Here is an 18950-nt window from a genome sequence, read left to right as displayed (position 1 = left end):
CCCCCGCGAGCTGACCGGGCAGCTCGACCCCCGACATCCCAAGCGAAGTGCAACATTTACTACTAATTTAAGCATCACAATCTGACATAGGCTTCATTGCTTATGTTACAAAAGATGCTATTCAACTTCATTTTTAAATGGGTTACACAACATGTTATCTAATTAATAATAACGTCATGTTTGGTTCATCTATTCAATAAACTAATTGAGATTTGACACCCCACTTATGACCACAAACTAGAATGGTCACCCCCAACATAAGTAGAACACATGTCAAGGTGCGGCTTAGCTCTACTTTAGCCTTACTTGGGAAATCTACCCAAGTCTAAGCCTAAAAACAAAATGAAAAAAATATCATGATATTATATTAATACAAATTATATGTATCTATATTGATTATCTAATTAATCAAGACTCTAAAAAATGAGTAACTTTGATAAATCATTTTGGGGGTTGGAGATGAACCAATTTTAACATGAACTTTATGTAGTGGGTCTTTAATGGATTTAGCCAAGTTTGTGAACTTAGGCCTACAATGTGATGCTTACAAACAATATTTTCCTATTCTCACCATTGCAATTGATATGAATAATTTATAATACATAACTAGATGTAATATTTTAATAAGTATTTATATTTTAGTTTTAATCAACTATGCATGCATGAAACCTTAGAATTCCCGTTCAAGTATCATTGTGAGACAGAAGTTTCTCTTATTACATACTAAGACAATAAGTTGTCAAAATGTGAAATGTGGGTATATTTAAGCCAGTTTCAAGTTGACAACTACTAAATTTGTCTTTCATGTGATAAAGATCTTTTCTCTGCAAATGATGTTTGAATTGTCCAGTTGGACAGTGTAGGAAAACATGATATCTATGAAGTTAATTGCTTGTTCTTAATTCAATTTTTAGAAAATTTGGTAGTCTTTCTTCTTGTTCTCTGGGTGCATATTTGGACAAGGTCACATATTGTGCCTTATCCATTTTGTGTACTTGGAGAACTATAGGGAAATGCTGCCGAAATTTCTTTAAAATGAATTTAAGTATATTGGCAATTGACACATAGGGATTATGTATTCCTATATGGGATAGGAACCACCACCAAATTAAGGATGTTGGAGATGTTAGAATGCCTAAATCATGTATAAATCACTTGCTTCTATTCATTCGAATCTTAATTCCATTCGTTAATTGTTTAAGTTCATGGTATCATTGTCTCATGTGGTTATGTGTTTTTAAAATTTTCAAACTTGGTGTATTCAATAATATAAGAGAAGACTAAAAGTTAGATCTTGCTTTTCATTCCTATTCATGAATAAAGCAAACATCATGAATGAACTAAGATCCATTTTTTATGCTAATATTGAATAACCTAATATACTAATTATGTTTCTTGTCATATTGCTTATTGTTAGATGACTTGCACATTGTCGTTTTTTGGATTGGTCTAAGTTTTGTGACAATGTGGGAAATTTTAATTTGGTAGATTATATATTTTAAGCCTATTAATAGGATTTTATTAATAACTTTAGTTGTTGGTGGTATCTAGGACTTGTGTTTATTGTACATCAAATGGATCATTCTTGGATGTCAAAGGATAGGAGATCAAAGGATTATGCAGATGGGGTAGAAAGCTTTATCGCATTTGCATTACAATATTCCACATATAAAAACTCCATTAAATGTCCATGCCTTCAGTGTGGTAATATGATATTCCACACTCCTCAAAAAATTAGAGAACATTTATTCTTCTATGGAATTGATCAGAGTTACCATACATGGTATTGGCATGGAGACGCTGCTCCAAGTGGACCACCAACTAGTAGGGCAGAATGGCATCATACAGTTGAATTTAACGATGTGGATAGTACAATAGAAATGGTTCAAGTTGCATATGATGATCGTAAGAATGACCCAAAATTGTTTGAAACATTACTTGAAGATGCTCAAAAACCTTTATATCCTGGTTGTAGAAACTTTACAAAGTTATCTGCATTGGTCAAATTATACAACCTGAAAGCACGATATGGATGGTCTGATAAAAGCTTTTCAGAGCTTTTAAGTATTCTTGGAGATATGTTGCCTCTAAACAATGAGTTGCCTCTGTCTATGTATGAAGCAAAAAAAACATTGAATACATTGGGAATGGAATATGAGAAAATACATGCATGTCCCAATGATTGCATATTGTATAGAAATGAGTTGAAGGATGCAACTTCTTGTCCTACTTGTGGAACTTCAAGGTGGAAGTTAGATGGAACAGGTACTAAAAAGAGGAAGGGAGTCCCTGCAAAAGTAATGTGGTATTTTCCTCCTATTCCAAGATTTAGAAGATTGTTTCAGTCCCCAAAAATTGCAAAAGACCTCATATGGCATGCTCAAGAAAGAGAATTTGATGGTAAAATGCGTCATCCATCTGACTCCCCATCATGGAAGCTAGTTGATCACAGATGGCCTGATTTTGCTTCAGAACCTAGAAACCTTAGACTTGCATTTCAGCAGATGGTATAAATCCTCATAGTTCAATGAGCAGTAGACATAGTTGTTGGCCTATTATAATGGTCATTTACAACCTTCCTCCTTGGTTGTGCATGAAAAGGAAGTTTATGATGCTATCTTTATTAATATCAGGTCCCGACAACCTGGAAATGACATTGATGTTTATTTAGCACCATTATTGGATGACTTAAAAATGTTGTGGGATGTAGGGGTTGAATGTTATGATGTGCATCAGCAAGAGGTCTTTACATTAAGAGCTGTTCTACTATGGACAATCAATGATTTTCCTGCATATGGAAACTTATCTGGTTGTGTAGTTAAAGGATATTTTGCATGTCCCATATGTGGGGAAGATACATACTCTCATAGATTGAAGCATGGGAAAAAGAACTCATATACAGGTCACAGAAGATTTCTTCCTTGCAACCATCCTTTTAGGAAACAAAAGAAGGCATTTAATGGTAAACAAGAGTTTAGCTCACCTCCGCAACCATTGAGTGGAGAGGAAATCCTAAGGAAAATTGATGTCATTTCTAATTCATGGGAAAAAATAAAAACTCCCGAGGCAAGTTGAATGTCAATACTACAAATTGTTGGAAAAAGAAGTCCATATTCTTTGATCTTGAGTATTGGAAATACCTACATGTTCGTCATAGCTTGGATGTAATGCACATAGAGAAGAATGTTTGTGAAAGCATCATTGGTACCTTACTCAACATTCCAGGTAAGACGAAAGATGGACTTAATTCTCGCCTAGACCTGCTAGAGATGGGCTTAAGGTGTGAATTGGGGCCAAGGTTTGAATCAAATCGAACTTATCTCCCACCTGCATGTTATACGTTATCTAAAGTGGAGAAAAAGGTTTTTTGCCAAACTTTATCACAATTAAAGGTTCCTGAAGGTTATTGCTCTAACATGAGAAACCTTGTGTCAATGGAAGACTTGAAGCTTTATGGTCTTAAATCGCATGACTATCATACATTAATGCAACAGTTATTGCCAATGTCATTACGATCCCTTTTGCCAAAGCATGTAAGACATGCTATTTGCAGATTGAGCTTTTTTTTCAATGCTCTGTGTAGCAAAGTGGTTGATGTGTCTGCACTGGATAAGTTACAAAATGATTTGGTGGTGACATTATGCTTGCTTGAGAAGTACTTTCCACCTTCCTTCTTTGATATCATGCTTCATCTTACTGTACATCTTGTAAGGGAGGTGAGACTTTGTGGACCAGTTTACCTAAGGTGGATGTACCCATTTGAAAGATTCATGAAAGTTTTGAAAGGGTATGTACGAAACCGTAATCGGCCCGAAGGTTGTATCGCTGAATGCTATATTGCAGAGGAAGCTATTGAATTTTGTACAGAGTATTTATCAAATGTAGATGCGATTGGGATTCCTATTAGTGCAAACATTGACCAAAAAGTTGGGGCACCAATACCTGGAGGTCAAGTTGTGACAATTGATTCCAATTTGTGGTTACATGCACATCATTATGTTTTAGAGAATACAACTATTGTTCAACCTTATATTGAGTAAGAACCACTAACACTTAATATTTGTGTCTGATACTTAAAATAACTTTAAGACATTAACTTTGAATTTCTTATAAATAATTACATAGAGAGCACATGGAATGGTTGAAATTGAAAAATCCTCGTCAATCAAAAAGACAAAAGTGGCTCCAGGATGAACACCTGCGGACTTTTACTTATTGGTTGAGAAAAAAGGTATTGGAATGGTGTTAAAATGTGAAGTATTCTTTTTACTAATGTTTAACATGCATAATAACTATTATTTATAATTACAGATTGAAGCTGCAATTGGTAATAATGAACCTATATCTGAAACCCTTAAGTGGATAGCTCATGGTCCTAGCCATTATGTCTCTAAATATCATGGATATGTCATTAATGGGTGTCGATACCATACCAAGGAACGAGATGACTTACGAGCTACCCAAAATAGTGGAGTTAGTATTGTAGCTTCAACAATGCAAATCGCAAGTGCAAAGGATCAAAATCCAGTGTTTGGTGAGCTTTGTTTCTATGGCATTATTACCGAGATCTGGGACCTTGATTATACCATGTTTAGGATACCGGTTTTCAAGTGTGATTGGGTTGATAATAAAAATGGCATAAAAGTTGATGATCTTGGCTTTACATTAGTTGACTTTAGCAAAATTGCTCATAAATCAGATCCTTTCATTTTGGCATCCCAAGCTAAGCAAGTATTTTATGTGCAAGACCAACTTGATCCAAGATGGTCGGTTGTTTTGTCAACTCCTCAAAAAGATTTCTTGGATATGGAAGGAGGTGAAGACTTTGTTGACAATTCGATTGAACACCATCCCTTTATAGGGGCATTGCCACAAATTGAAGCGTTTGATGTAATGGATGACTCAGATGCAACATGTATGCGAGGCGATTGTGAGGGGATTTGGATTGAGAACAAATCCTCTATGTAGCTGTATTTTAATGCTAATGTATGAATAAAGGCCATGGAATGGGTTGCAACAGCCACAAAACAGGTAATTTTTATCCTTTCTTTATTTTTTTGCACAAAATATTGACCATTCTTTAACATCTCCCAATAACATATTTACTAAACCTTTTCCCTAAATTGTGCATGGAAGATACTAAATTAGTTATGTTTGTGAGTAAAAAAATTATGAAATTTTTTATTATCAATATGCATGTTGTGTTTTCCAAACTTAATGTAACACAAACCGATAGTCCAAAAGCTTTCATAAGTTCTTATGGGCTTGATGAACTTGTTGAAACCACGTGCTCCTTCCATGTTGATTCTTATAGGAAATTCCTACTGCAAATTTAGCTTTCTTATACAAAGGCCCTTGGGTTGCTTAAAATAAATGAAATGTTAAACAAAGTGGGACAAAAAAAAAGTTTAAATGAAGTGTTATCCTTGTTATATGATGAACAATTCTAAAAAGATCTATTGAATTCATGATCTATTACATTTCATTGTGCAATGATTATGGATTTGTTTCTTTGAAAAGTTATGTTTTACAATTATTCTTTGACTAGGTTATATGCAATATAATTTTAACTAATCTTTATCATTTTTTATTTTTTTTGTTACAAGAATGGAGACAAAGGAAGGAGAAAAACCCATAAAAAGGAAGTACAGAGGGATGACACGGAAGCATATGATTATAAAAAACAGAAGCAAGGGGGTTAAGTTGCCGGTTAAGTACAATCTTGATGGCATTTTCATAGGAGAATCAGCAGTTCATCTAACAAGCTACTTAGGAGTGTTAGCACGCACTATGGTGCCAATAAGATATAAAACTTGGCATGTTGTACCTAAACAGTTGAAGGATAAGTTATGGGACAGCATTGAGGTAACCATTTCTTATTTAAATCACTTTGATGCAAAATGTCTATCATTCTTAACCTCTTGAAATTACTAAAGTTTGGTATTAATGTGCAGACTGCTTTTTCATTAAATCATAAAAGCAGGAGGAATTGTATGTTAACAATGGGAAAATGCTTTCGGTCCTTTAAGAACTTGCTAACAGTGAAGTACATTCTTCCTTTCGAAGACCAACCGGAGCTCCTCAAAAGACCACCAATTCAATATACTTTTATTGAGGATGAAGATTGGACAATATTTGTCAAAGATAGATTGTCTGACAACTTTAAGGTATAATTAAGACTCTTTACATACCTCTTATTCACATTCATTAATTATAAAATTTTAATTTATAGGAATATCGAGAAATTCAAAAAGAAAGAAGAAAGAGAAACATTTATAATCACCATCTAAGTAGGAAAGGATATGCCGGTCTTGAGGAAGAGATGGTAAGTGTAAGCCTATTAATTGCTTTTTATTTATTTTATGCATAATACATAATAGGGTTATATGATAATTATATTATACATTGTCCTATTTTGAAAGATGGTTGCAAGTGGATCAACTGAAACTATTGATCGAAGCATATTGTGGAAGAAAGCAAGGGAAAAAAAGGACGGCACCTTTGATGAAGTGGCCATACCAGTAATTGAGAAAATAGTAAGTGAATATTTTTCAATTTTAATTACATATATTTATAATAAGTTATTTACAATAACAAATTTGCAATTTAACTTTATAATTAATATTTTTTAAGGACAAGCTATTGAAAGAGTCTCAAGAGAATGGTAGAAGTGTTAGTGGAAGTAATGATATACTTGTGGAAGCATTGGGTACTCCTGAGTATAGTGGTCGAGTTAGGGCCAAAGGGAAGCACTACACACCTCGCCAATATTTCAATAGTGCTGCAGATCGTGCTGTCAGGGATTTCATAGCAGCATCTAAAGAAGAACAAAGAATATTTCAGGCAGAAGTGCTAGCAAAACTGTCTCAAGTAGGAGCTGTTATTCCCCAATCTGATGTTAGCAGTTCAAACATGAAGCAAAAACAACTTCTCCTACCAGAAGCAGTAGATAAGCCAATCCGTAAAGTTGAAGATGTGACCCCACCAGAAGCAATAGAACCACAGAAGAAGGTATTTATTCAGTTAAGCTAATTTGATGACAAAGTTTCCTCTAATACGAGAAATAATTTAATTTAATTTTGTTGTTTGAATTGACTTCAAATGTTGGTGGCAACATATATGGTCTTCTTTGATGTGGCAACATATAATAGGATATGTCTAAATTATGGGTTGAGTTATATGCAATGGACTGAAATGTTATCATGCAAGTTTGTTGCAATTGAATGTAAATGAAATTGCATTTATCATTGTAATAGGAGCTATAAGGTGATTGATGATGATAATGCATTTATGTTAGTTTTGTATAAACCCACTAATATTGAAGTGATTATTGTGAATTGAGTTTTGTAGGTTAGAAAATGTGAGCTGGCCATAGGCACCAAGGAAAATATAGTGGCAGGTGGAACAATTATACTTGAATGTGGTCCCAACTATTTAGTAGTTGTTGATGCTCCTTATGATTCAAGTGCACCCCTTCCCATTCCTATTCCTGGACAAACTACTACTGTTGGGGCTGCAATTGGTTACCAAGTTTTGTGGCCAACTGATTTGGTCATCATCCAGTACTCCCATCTTAGTAAGTAAATTTAATTACCAAACTTTATAGTGACTTTATATTATAATATATTATATATATATATATATAAACTAGTTAATTTGATTTGTACCATGGTTCTTAATTGTACAGGCATCTAAGAAAGCAAAGAAACAAAAAGTAAATGAAGTTGAAGTCAAATCCAAGGGTGAAAAACCACAAGATATGAAAAATTTTGAGACATTGGTTGGCCTCATGCTGAGTACATCAAGAGCACACCCTATAAACTTCCCAGATGATGTTTTTGGTGAGAGTTGCAAGACCTTCATGATGAAAGAAGATATGGAAATGATAATATCATTAAAAGAAGTGTCATCCAATTGTATTTTATACTACATCTGGTAGGGGATTTTATAATTTTTGAATGACTTTTCACAAGATTATGAGATAGAAGGTTATTTTCTAATGACCTATAATGATTGTTGATAACTTGTCATGTGGGTTATAATCAGGCATTTGCATAGAAAGTTGATTGATGCAAAGCAGGCCGAACGATATGTTTTTGTCAATCAGCATTGGTCTCAAAAGCTGGAATGGGAGAGGGAAGCAAGGAAAACAGGTCAAGGGTTATTGCAGATCGACTAAAGAATACAAAGCATGCTGAATATATGCTTATTCCATACAACCCAGAGTAACCTTTTATCCTAAATATCAATATGGTGTTTGTAAGTTAGTTTGTGATGTTTGAATTTGTGGATGCTATATTACAATTTTCATTTCTTTTCTTTAGTTTCCATTGGGTGTTAGTGGCATTGGAGATGAAGAAAATGATTGCATATTACCTTGATCCAATGGGCTGTCAACCATGTGATGATCTTAAGGACATAGTTAACATGTAAGTATATATTTTCTCCTATTTTAATACAATTGATAGTGTCTAAATAACATCTTTTTAATTCTTTTTGTAGGGCAATGAGAATCAACCCACCGGAAAAACAGAAAACATCAAAGAGGGAGCCAACTTGGGTGAAAGTGGTTGTAAGTACTTATTTGTTTAGATTAAAATATATTGCTTCACCACTTAATTTATGACAAAATTAGAAAATGGATGGTTATTAATATGATCATCAATAAGATGCTAAAGAAGTAAGAACATCATTCTAGTGTTTATTGCAATTGTTGATACTTTTCCTATAGTGCCCAAGACAACCAGGTAGTGTGGAATGTGGGTATTATGTGATGAGATATATGAAGGAAATCATTGCTAATCCAAACCAACTAACATCAAAGGTTTGCACTCAATTCAATTCATATGGTTGGTCATTTTACTATAGCATTTTTTTTTTTGGTCAATTGAACTTAGTGAATTGTATATGTCACTCCAATTCAGTTTTGCGGGAAGAAATCATATAGTGAAATGGAAATTAATGAAGTTCGATCAGATTGGGTTATGTTAGTGACTCAGTTAATCATTACTCATGTTTGAAGGTACCTCTTATAACTTATAGTCTAATACAACTTCATATTCTTTTAAAGATGTAGTCAATATTTTGTTAATGTTAATTTTATAATGGATTTATTCACAATGATAATTTGTTAATGTATATCTTTGTACTCCTAGTTGGCAGTGTTTTCAATATGGATCATTTTGGGGGTTGCTCTATTATGATTGATGTATAGTTGGCATATTGAGAGGTGAAGCCAAGTAGACATGGTAGGTGTAACAACTTTTGTATATTTCCTCTACAAATTATTATCAGTTAGATTTGGAGAAATCCTACAATAGCATAGCTACAAAAATTCCTGCATGTCCAAGCTCATTTTCGTAGAGCCTTTAGTTTCATTACATGTGCATGAATTAGGAATTTGTCTATTCTCTACAAAAGCATTTTTGTTCTTTAAGATTACTAGCTTTATAAACTTCTTTAATCTAAATTTATAAAGGTCTCCTACTATACTAATGGGCTTAAAGTCTATAATATCTTGTACTTCCATTTTCTTTTACATAAAAAATAGGAAGTTAGTTTAAGACTTCTTACAAATAAGCCTATGGAAGAAGGAAATAGCACCTCTTACTAATTGGTTGTTAAATTGTTTATTATATATTCTTCAGGTTGTACAAAAAGGCATAGGTCATTCTATTAACAACGTCACTACTGCTCTTGATGAAGGACACCCACAAACAATTCAAAATATATCATCAAAAGAATTTTGAGGTAACATGTTGTGGTTATTGTAAGTTTTATGAATCAATTCCATGTTTAGAGATCATTTCATGCAAGTTCCATATTTAGATAATAGATATCCTCATATTATTAAATGTTGATATACTAATACAATAAGAAGAACATAGATATTTTAACACAATTTTATAATTTTACATAAATATGTTAATTTACAATTTTATAATTTTTTGGACTCTAGTTTTTTTTGTTTTTTTTTTCATTCCTTAGTTCCTTCTCATGCAAAACATCTAATGTCTTGTACAACCTATAAGAAGAATGAGAAGATGTTCATGGTTGAAGTTTCATAAATAAGATAAAAATCATACCAAAATAGTCAATGAGATAAAAACTTTTTTTTTTTTCTTTTTAAAAAAAAAACAGAATAAGAGTTCTAAAATATTTAGAAATTTGGTGTAATAAAATTATTGGAGTTTGTTGAGTTTGTTTGATATTTTGAAATTTATTGCAATGGAAGAAAGATATTTTGGAAATTTATAAATTGGCATATACACATTTCATTTACAAAGTTGCTTCTTAACTATTTGTTAATACTAATAAATATGTAACCCTCAATTATTTTGCAGATTGAGCATCTAGAAAGTGAGTTACAACCATCCTTTTGCACTTGGAAGAAAAATGATGTAAAGCTAGATGTAGTGAAGGTTATGAACAATTCAAAGTTGAAGAAGAAGTTGTAAAATTGTTGGTTTTAGTTGTTGATTATGTATGATGTTTATGGATAAATTGTAATAGTGAAAAAGGAAGACCATATTTGATACTTTTTGTCAATGGAGATTCTTAAATTAAGTTTTCATTATTAATTTAATTGTTGATAGAAAATTATAAAACAGGGCATAATTAGGACATTTTAATTTCTGGGCTATTAAAATTTTATATGAGATAAGATGACGCTTTTTTAAAGCGTCATGCTTTACTTGAATAACAGAATATGACACTTCTCAAAAGCGTCAAGGTTGATGTTAAAAAAACATGACATTTTTTTTTAGTGTCAAGGTATAAAATGCTATACGATGACACTTATTATGGTGTCAATGTTGCTCCTACAAATAAAAAGCTACAAGATGACACTTATATTGAGTGTCAATGTTGCTTCTACTTATACAATGACACTTTATTAAGTGTCAACGTTGCTCCTACAAATAAAAAGTTATAAGATGACACTTATATTGAGTGTCAATGTTGCTTCTACCTATACAATGACGCTTCATTGAGTGTCAATATTGACATGAATGAAATTATTAACATATGATGACACTTATAAAGCGTCAATGTTTCAAATAATGACACTTACTATGAGTGTCATGGTTGACGTGCAAAGAAGATGACGCTTCTAAAAAGTGTCAACGTATGCGATTTAAAAAGATGACAGTCTAATATATGACGCTTTTAAAAAGCGTCATCTTATATCTATCTTGACACTTAAAAAGCGTCATCTTTTGACATTTTCCTTGTAGTGTGACAATAGCAGAAGTAAGTGGCAGCTGCAGTCAAGTGGTCCATCTGATAAGGGGAATATATTCCTTTATTTTTTATAAAGGAAAATAAGAAAGAGATAAGACTCATGCACATGTCCGATAGGCCTTGGGAGGTCATAGACTATAGTCTTTTTCTCTTTACTTACAGGTTAAGGCTTAAATTGCTGAGGGTGTCAACAACATCACTATAGTTGGCATCAGATTCTTGAGGAGATTTGTTATAGGGTAAGCTACAACTGGCGATTATATCTCTATAATACTATACAAGCTTTTGGAAGTAGGTACCATGGTAGTAGGGGACCTCTGCAATGTGGATTCAAGAGTGGATTTTTCATTCTTTATGTGAATAAATGACATGTTCACTCATAGTAGGAGAGAATTCTATATTAGAAGCAATTTCACAACTCCTCTAATTCCCTATTTACTTTTGGACAAAATTAATATAGGGTCATGTGGTTTCGCATGATATGATGCCAAGATTTTATTGAATGGTTGTTGATAAGGATCCTATGTTGAGAGGGGCATACGTGTCTTTCGTAGCCTGGATCACTTATAAACTTTAAAGCTTTACTTTTGATAAGAACTTCGATAAAGGGCTTTGCAGACATGACTTCCTAAGCAAACATGATACACATTGATAAAGTGTAGTCAAATTCATCAGTTTGGTCTAGGAAAAAGAAAATGACTTCCATTAATACTGATGTTGTTAGTATAATTTTCATGTCTTGAACAATCGTAGGAGGATTGTTGAAATCACTAAGTATAATAGTAGCACGAGGCACTAGATATTGGAGTTGGCATTGGCAATCATTCCTTTCTAAATGAATGAGTTCACAATTTGAAATTTTTTTCTTTTGATCGAGCAAGGCATGGAGAAGGGCTTAGAGGATTTAAGGGAGCAGATCCAAGACCTTCGTGAAGGGGTGCTAGGCTCACAAGTTCAACCGGTGTCACATAAGGAGTTCGTGTCATTCCAAGACAAGGTCATGGTTGTGCGCATGGAGGCCCGAGACTAGGAGGTTCGACAAGAGTTGGCCATCCATAAGACTGCCATATCAGCACGAGTCATGGCCACTCATGAGGCCCCAAGGGTGGAGGTGCCCGAGCCACATACCTTCAGTGGCAAAAGGGATGCCAAAGAGCTAGAAACTTCTTATGGCACATGGAACGCTACTTTGAGGCTATTGCACTGACGGATGAAGCCACTAAGGTATGCACTATGACCCTCTACCTCACTGATAATGCTACTCTATGATGGCATTGGAGGTTTGTTGATATAGAAAAAGGGACGTGCACCATAGACACATGGGATGTCTTTAAGCGAGAAATCAAAAGGAAATTCTACCCTGAGGATGTGGCTTACCTAGCAAGGAAGAATATGAAGCGTCTCAAGCACACGGGCTCGATCTGTGAGTATGTCAAAGAGTTCTCTACGCTTATGCTTGAATACCCAACATGTCCAAGGAGGAGCTACTGTTCAACTTCATAGACAACTTGCAAAGTTGGGACGAGCAAGAGTTGAGGAGACGTGGTGTCTAAGACCTAGCCACAACCATGGCGGTAGCAGAGTCCTTGGTGGAATATAAAAGGGCAGACTCCTCCAAGCCCAAGCCATAGTCCAAGGGTAATCATGCTAAAGGTAGGGGAAACAAAGGATCAAGGGAGTACACTCTTAAGGAAGGATCAAGTAAGACCTCTAGTGGCAAGGATGGTAAGGGCAAAGACAAACAAAAAAGAGTTCACGCCTAAGACCAATTACTTCCTATGTGATGGGCCACACTAGGTACGAGATTGCCCCAAGAAGAAAGGCCTAAATGCTATGATCGAGAAAAATGAGAAGAAGGGCAATGCTCATGTGGGATCATTACAACTCCTAAACGCCCTCAAGGCCAAGCCGGTACTTAAGATGCCTCAAAGCAAAGGGCTAATGTATGTAGAGGCCCTTGTAAATGGGAAGACCACCAAGGCCCTGGTGGACACTGGTTCCCCTTATAACTTTGTCTCAGAGGATGAAGCAAAGAGGCTAGAGCTCCAAGCATCCAAGGAAGGAGGTTGGCTCAAGGCAATTAATTCAACTGCCAAGCCATCACACGGAGTAGCCCCTGGGGTGGCTATGCACATTTGCTCTTAGGAAGGAAGGGTCAACTTTACAGTGGCACCCATGGACAATTTCAAGATGGTATTGGGAATGGACTTCCTACAAAAGGTTAAGGTCATGCCACTACCCTTCCTACGGTCAATGGCTATCCTAGAGGAAGAGAAGCCATGCATGGTCCCTATGGTCACCTAAGGTTCGCCCAAGACCCCTATGTGATCGACTATGCAAGTAAAGAAGGGGTTAAAGAAGAAAGAGGTGACCTACCTCGCCACCCTTAAGGAAGAAAAGGATAATGGGTCGAGGAAGCCCATGCCTATGGAAATCAAGGGAGTCCTTGATTAGTTTAAGGACGTGATGTCGCCCGAGTTTCCCAAGAGACTCCCTCCTAGAAGAGAGGAGGATCATAAGATCCAGTTGGAGTCGGGAGCTAAGCCCCCTACTATGGGGCCATACAAAATGACACCACCCAAGCTAGAGGAGCTAATGAGACAACTTAAGGAGTTGCTGGACGCAGGGTTCATCCAACCATCTAAGGCTCCCTGTGGAGCATCGGTCTTATTTTAGAAGAAACATGATGGGTCCCTACGGATGTGTATCAACTACTGGGCACTTAACAAGGTGACGGTAAATAACAAGCACCCTATTCCGCTCATCGCCAACTTGTTCGATCAAATTGGTAGTGCGAGATACTTCATGAAACTAGACTTGAGGTCGGGCTACTACCAAGTAAGGATTGCGGAGGGGGATGAGTCGAAGACTACATGTGTGACCAAGTATGGATCATACAAGTTCTTAGTGATGACCTTCGGCCTCACCAATGCCCCAACAACATTCTACACACTCATAAATAAGATCTTCCACCCATATTTAGACAAGTTCGTGGTAGTATACCTGGATGACATAGTCATCTACAGTAACACCTTGAAGGAGCATGTAGAGCATTTAAGGAAGGTCTTCAAGATCCTAAGGCAGAATAAGCTATATGTAAAGAAGGAGAAATGCTCTTTTGCTAAGGAAGAAGTGAGCTTCCTAGGGCATCGTATCAAGGATGGCAAGCTGATGATGAATGATAGCAAGGTGAAAGCCATCCAGGAATGGGATCCACCAACCAAGATACCTCAACTTAGATCTTTCATTGGTTTAGTTAATTACTATCAGCGGTTCATGAAGGGTTATTCGGCAAGGGCAGCTCCACTCACCGGTCTTTTTAAGAAGAATAAGGCATGGGAATGGGACGAAAGGTGCCAACAAGCCTTTGAAGATCTAAAGAAGGCTGCGACTAAGGAGTTCGACCACACCAAGGTTTTTGAGGTACACACAGATGCCTCAAACTTCGCTATAGGGGGAGTCCTTATGCAAGATAGGCATCCGATCGCCTTCGAGAATCACAAGCTAAATAACACAGAGAGGCGTTACATAGTGCAAGAAAAGGAGATGACCACCATCGTCTATTGCTTGCGCACTTGGAGACACTATCTTCTAGGGTCTCACTTTATAGTGAAGACCGACAATGTTGCCACTAGCTACTTCCAAACCCAGAAAAAGATAAGTCTTAAGCAAACTAAGTGGCAAGACTTCCTGGCCGAGTTCGACTATACGCTAGAGTATAAGCTAGGAAACGCTAATCATGAGGTCGATGCCCTAAGCCATAAGGCAGAACTAGTATCCATAACGAGCCAGCCCCAAGGAGACATCATGGATCATTTAAGGGAGGGGCTGCAACATGATCTAGTGGTTAAGAGCCTTATTGCCCTAGCTCATGAAGGAAAAACTAAGCGGTTTTGGGTGGAGGACGACTTACTCTACACTAAGGGGAGATAACTCTACATGCCTAAGTAGGGGAACATTGATTACTACTCAAAAAGAGCATATTTTAGATAATAATTCTCACGAGTTTCATGTCTTTTGAGTAGTAATTATACCTAAAACACTCAATTAACATGTTGTTGCCCTTGCAAGAGTTACTAACAAGTTTTATGGAGTTTTGGAGTCATTTCAAGGTATGTTTTTGATAAATTTGTGACAAAAGAGATGAATCAAATTGAAGAAAACAAATAAAGTTGATGATGATCCAAATGCATAATGAAAGAAGCAATGAAATGCACTTGGATTAAGCTTTGGAGCTTAATTGAAGGTGATGGAGATGGATTAAACATGAAGAAATGAGAAAAGTTGTAAAGAGGAGCCGAAATAGCATAATTGTCGGTTTCACATGACCATGCGAAATTTTCGCACAGTCATGCGAAATGAGACAGAAAGGAGGTGGCTGCAGCATAAAGGGAAATTTTGAGGAAGTGATTTCGCATGACCATGAGAAATTTTCGCACAGTCATGTGAAACGCTCCAGAAGAACGAAATTAAAGCTTTTGGATTCTCCACTTCGCACCATCATGCGAGATTGCTAGGACTCGTGCGAAAATGCATTCTCTCCAGATTCCTTGATGAAGAAGCATCTAGAAGACCTCTAAAATGTTGCCAAGTGTCCTTTTTACCTTGGCTTATAAATAGAAACGAGATGGACTCATTTAAGAACTTTTAACTTTGGATACATTTTCTAATTGTAGAACTTTTCATACTTCTTCTCTCCATATAATTCTCCATTTTCCTTCAGTTTCTCTTATTTTCTCGGTAGCCAAACATGTCTTGTGAGATCAAATCTCCAAGCATGAGTGGCTAAATCTCGTTTTTCTCGGAGGAGGGAGGATCTAAAGGCAAGATCTATGGTGAATTAGAGAATTGAGCTTGAATTGCAAAGGTAATTTGATCCAATTGATTGATTAATTGAAATTTGGGGATTTTTCTCTTCAAATTGTCTTGGATGATTACTACAATGCAAGCTAGGTAGATTCATCAAATTCTTAATGCTAGATTTGATGAAATTGAATAGTTGCATTGTGTGAATCATTGGAAGATAATTTAAGATGAATTGAATATATGATTTGAATTAATCTCTTGGATTAGATTATCTAATTTGAAGAGAAATTAGATCTAGACCTAAAGCTAAATCAAAAATCGGTTTAGATGAGAATTTAGGTTTTCAATCTAACTTGATGAAAATTAGATCTCAATATCTTTTCACCATGGAAATTGCTCTCTAGAAAATCCTAACTCCGAGAATCTTACATCTTATTAATTTTCTTATCTTTTACACTTCATTTTCCTCTCAATTTGAATACATTGTTATTTTGGAATTTTATCATGCAATTTCAAGTCAATTTCACTTTATCACAATCATTTCTTATCATTTCATTCAAGCCTTAATTACCAAGAATAATCCATCCTTGTGGACGATACCTAAAAACCACTATGCTACAGTAGTTTGTACTAAAACCACTTTTTGATCGGGTACAAATTGCTATAGAAGAGTGAATTAGGTTATAAATTTTGTTTTGATCCAACAAAAGACAAAATCCGAGCGATCAAACATAAGAAGGAATCTGATTAAGGAGTGCCATGACACCAAGTGGGTGGGGCACCCCGGGCAACAACGCACGAGGGCACTACTTGAGTCGGCTTACTACTGACCTCAAATATGGGATGAGGTTGAGGCCTATGTGAGGATTTGTCTTGTGTGCTAATAAGACAAGGTGGAGCAACGACAACCTAGAGGCCTGTTGGAACCACTACCAATAGCAGAGCGCCCATGGGACAACGTCACCATGAACTTCATCATTGGGCTACCCAAGTCGAAGGACAACAACTCCATCATAGTAATAGTGGACAGGTTCTCTAAGTATGCGACCTTCATAGTAGCCCCTACTAACTGCATTGCAGAGGAGATGGCAAGGCTATTCTTAAAGCATGTAGTCAAGTATTGGGGGTTGCCTAAGTATATCATTAGTGATTGTGACCCACGGTTCACTAGGAAGTTTTGGACAGAACTCTTCAAGCTTATGGGTTTGGAGCTTCATTTCTCCACAAGCTTTCACCTACAGACAAATGGGCAAACTAAGAGGGTAACGCCTTACTAGAGCTATACTTGAGGCACTTCGTGAGTGCCAACCAGAAGGATTGGGCTAAGTTGCTAGATATAGCCCATTTCTCATACAACTTGCAAAGAAGTGAGACAACCAACAAGAGCCCATTCGAGCTAGCCACCGGGCAACAACCGTTAACTCCTCACACACTAACTATAGGCTATACGGGAAGAAGTCCAACGACTTTCAAGTTTGTGAAGGGGTGGCACGAGAAAGCTGACATAACACGTTCATACTTGGATAAGGCTGCTAGGAAAATGAAGAAGTGGGCTAACAAGAAGTGACATCATATAGAGTATAAGGTTGGAAACATGTTGTTTGTCAAGCTCATTCCTCAACAATTCAAGTCATTAAGGTTGGTGCATAAGGGCCTTGTGAGGAGGTATGAAGAACCCTTCCCCATACTTGGGAAGGTCGGTAAGGTGTCCTACAAAGTTGAGTTACCACCTAGGTTGAAGATTCATTCCGTCTTCCATGTAAGTTACTTGAAACCATATCACAAAGACAAGAATGATCCAAGTCGAGGGTTTTCTAAGCGGGCACCTACGGCGGTCGTGACCTCCTATTACAAGGATGTAGAACACATCATTGCAGATCGAATCATCAAAAGACGAGGTGTGCCTCCTGCTACGGAGTACTTAGTGAAATGGAAAGGAATACCAGAGAGTGAGGCTAGTTGGGAGCTAGCAGATGCACTATGACAGTTCCAGGAGTAGATTGAGCGGTTCCGAGCAGAAGGCGCGACGAGGACGTATGCGGCTTAGGTGGGGGAAAGTGTCACAAGATGCTTCAAATGAGCCTCCTCATGGGTTTATATAGAGCCCAAGAAGCTTATGAAGACTCCTACACTTAGCCATTAGTGGGAAAAAGTGTGGAAGGTTCTAGAGATGCCTAGAGAAGTCCACACATCTCTACACTATGGTGGAAGGCATGAGAAGAGTCCAAGGATTTCTAGAGAATTCTAGAGATCTCTTGTACATAGGCTTGTACATAGAATTGTGTAGGATGTTCTAGAATCTTCTTGATTTGTGAGGAACCCTCCAAGATTCCAAAAAGTTCCATTGGTGCCTATAAATAGGTGAGAGCCTCATTTGGCTAAGGCACCAAGCAAGTGAATTCCCAAAGCACTTGTAAAGCTTTCTTTGAGTAGTAAAAGTTTCCATTCTTTAAGAGTTGCCTATTACGTCTTCTAAAGCTTCCGAGTTGTGAGCATCTTAGCCTAGCAAACTAAGCATTAAGAGTAAGACTGACTTAGTAAGATCAAGTGTCTTGACTTGTCTAAGTGTCGCATGAGCTTAGGAAAAGACTAAGTCCGTGACATTAAACTTTGTAAAACAATCTTGACGCGAACCCACCAACCAAGACCCGATGGTCTCATATTTTTTCTTTTCGTAGGTGGTGTCTTTCCATTAGGGGCATCACAGTTGCTCCACAAATTCTCAGTTGCTCTATCTCCTCTACGGCCATTATAGGTTGCCATCATTGTAAAAAATGATCTCTCACTAAAACACACCTTGTTTTTCTCTCAAGAATTTAGTGCACTTAACTCCCTATGTTTTTTCTCGACTATGTTTGGCTAGGTAGAAATTTTGGCTTACCTGAATAAGATCCCTTAATCTT

General features: G+C 36.5%; 1 protein-coding gene and 1 long non-coding RNA gene across 3 annotated transcripts; both read left to right on the top strand.

The window, feature by feature from the left end:
- Positions 1-7562: 7562 nt before the first annotated feature.
- Positions 7563-8106, top strand: LOC117929075. The gene is made up of 3 exons (XR_004653694.1): positions 7563-7576; positions 7688-7935; positions 8047-8106. It is a non-coding gene; the product is annotated as an uncharacterized LOC117929075 (long non-coding RNA).
- Positions 8107-8109: 3 nt separating this feature from the next.
- LOC117929064 lies at positions 8110-10548 on the top strand. Of its 2 annotated transcripts, XR_004653692.1 has the most exons (5): positions 8110-8153; positions 8925-9022; positions 9156-9248; positions 9648-9750; positions 10344-10548. XR_004653692.1 is itself a non-coding variant. In XM_034849256.1 (3 exons), exons 1-3 carry the CDS (start codon positions 8128-8130, stop codon positions 8624-8626), a joined length of 327 nt encoding a protein of 108 aa, XP_034705147.1. In that variant the 5' UTR covers positions 8112-8127; the 3' UTR covers positions 8627-8720. The 2 variants fall into 2 exon arrangements, 1 of the variants encoding a protein (XP_034705147.1); XM_034849256.1 differs by lacking the exons at positions 8925-9022; positions 9156-9248; positions 9648-9750; positions 10344-10548 and adding exons at positions 8325-8429; positions 8503-8720 and having other exon boundaries at positions 8112-8225.
- Positions 10549-18950: the final 8402 nt, after the last annotated feature.

Source organism: Vitis riparia, chromosome 2 (assembly GCF_004353265.1).
Source record: "Vitis riparia cultivar Riparia Gloire de Montpellier isolate 1030 chromosome 2, EGFV_Vit.rip_1.0, whole genome shotgun sequence".
In the NCBI taxonomy this organism is placed as follows: domain Eukaryota; kingdom Viridiplantae; phylum Streptophyta; class Magnoliopsida; order Vitales; family Vitaceae; genus Vitis; species Vitis riparia.
The sequence above is the reverse complement of the archived record's forward strand: the minus strand, read 5'-3'. Positions and strand labels throughout refer to the sequence as shown.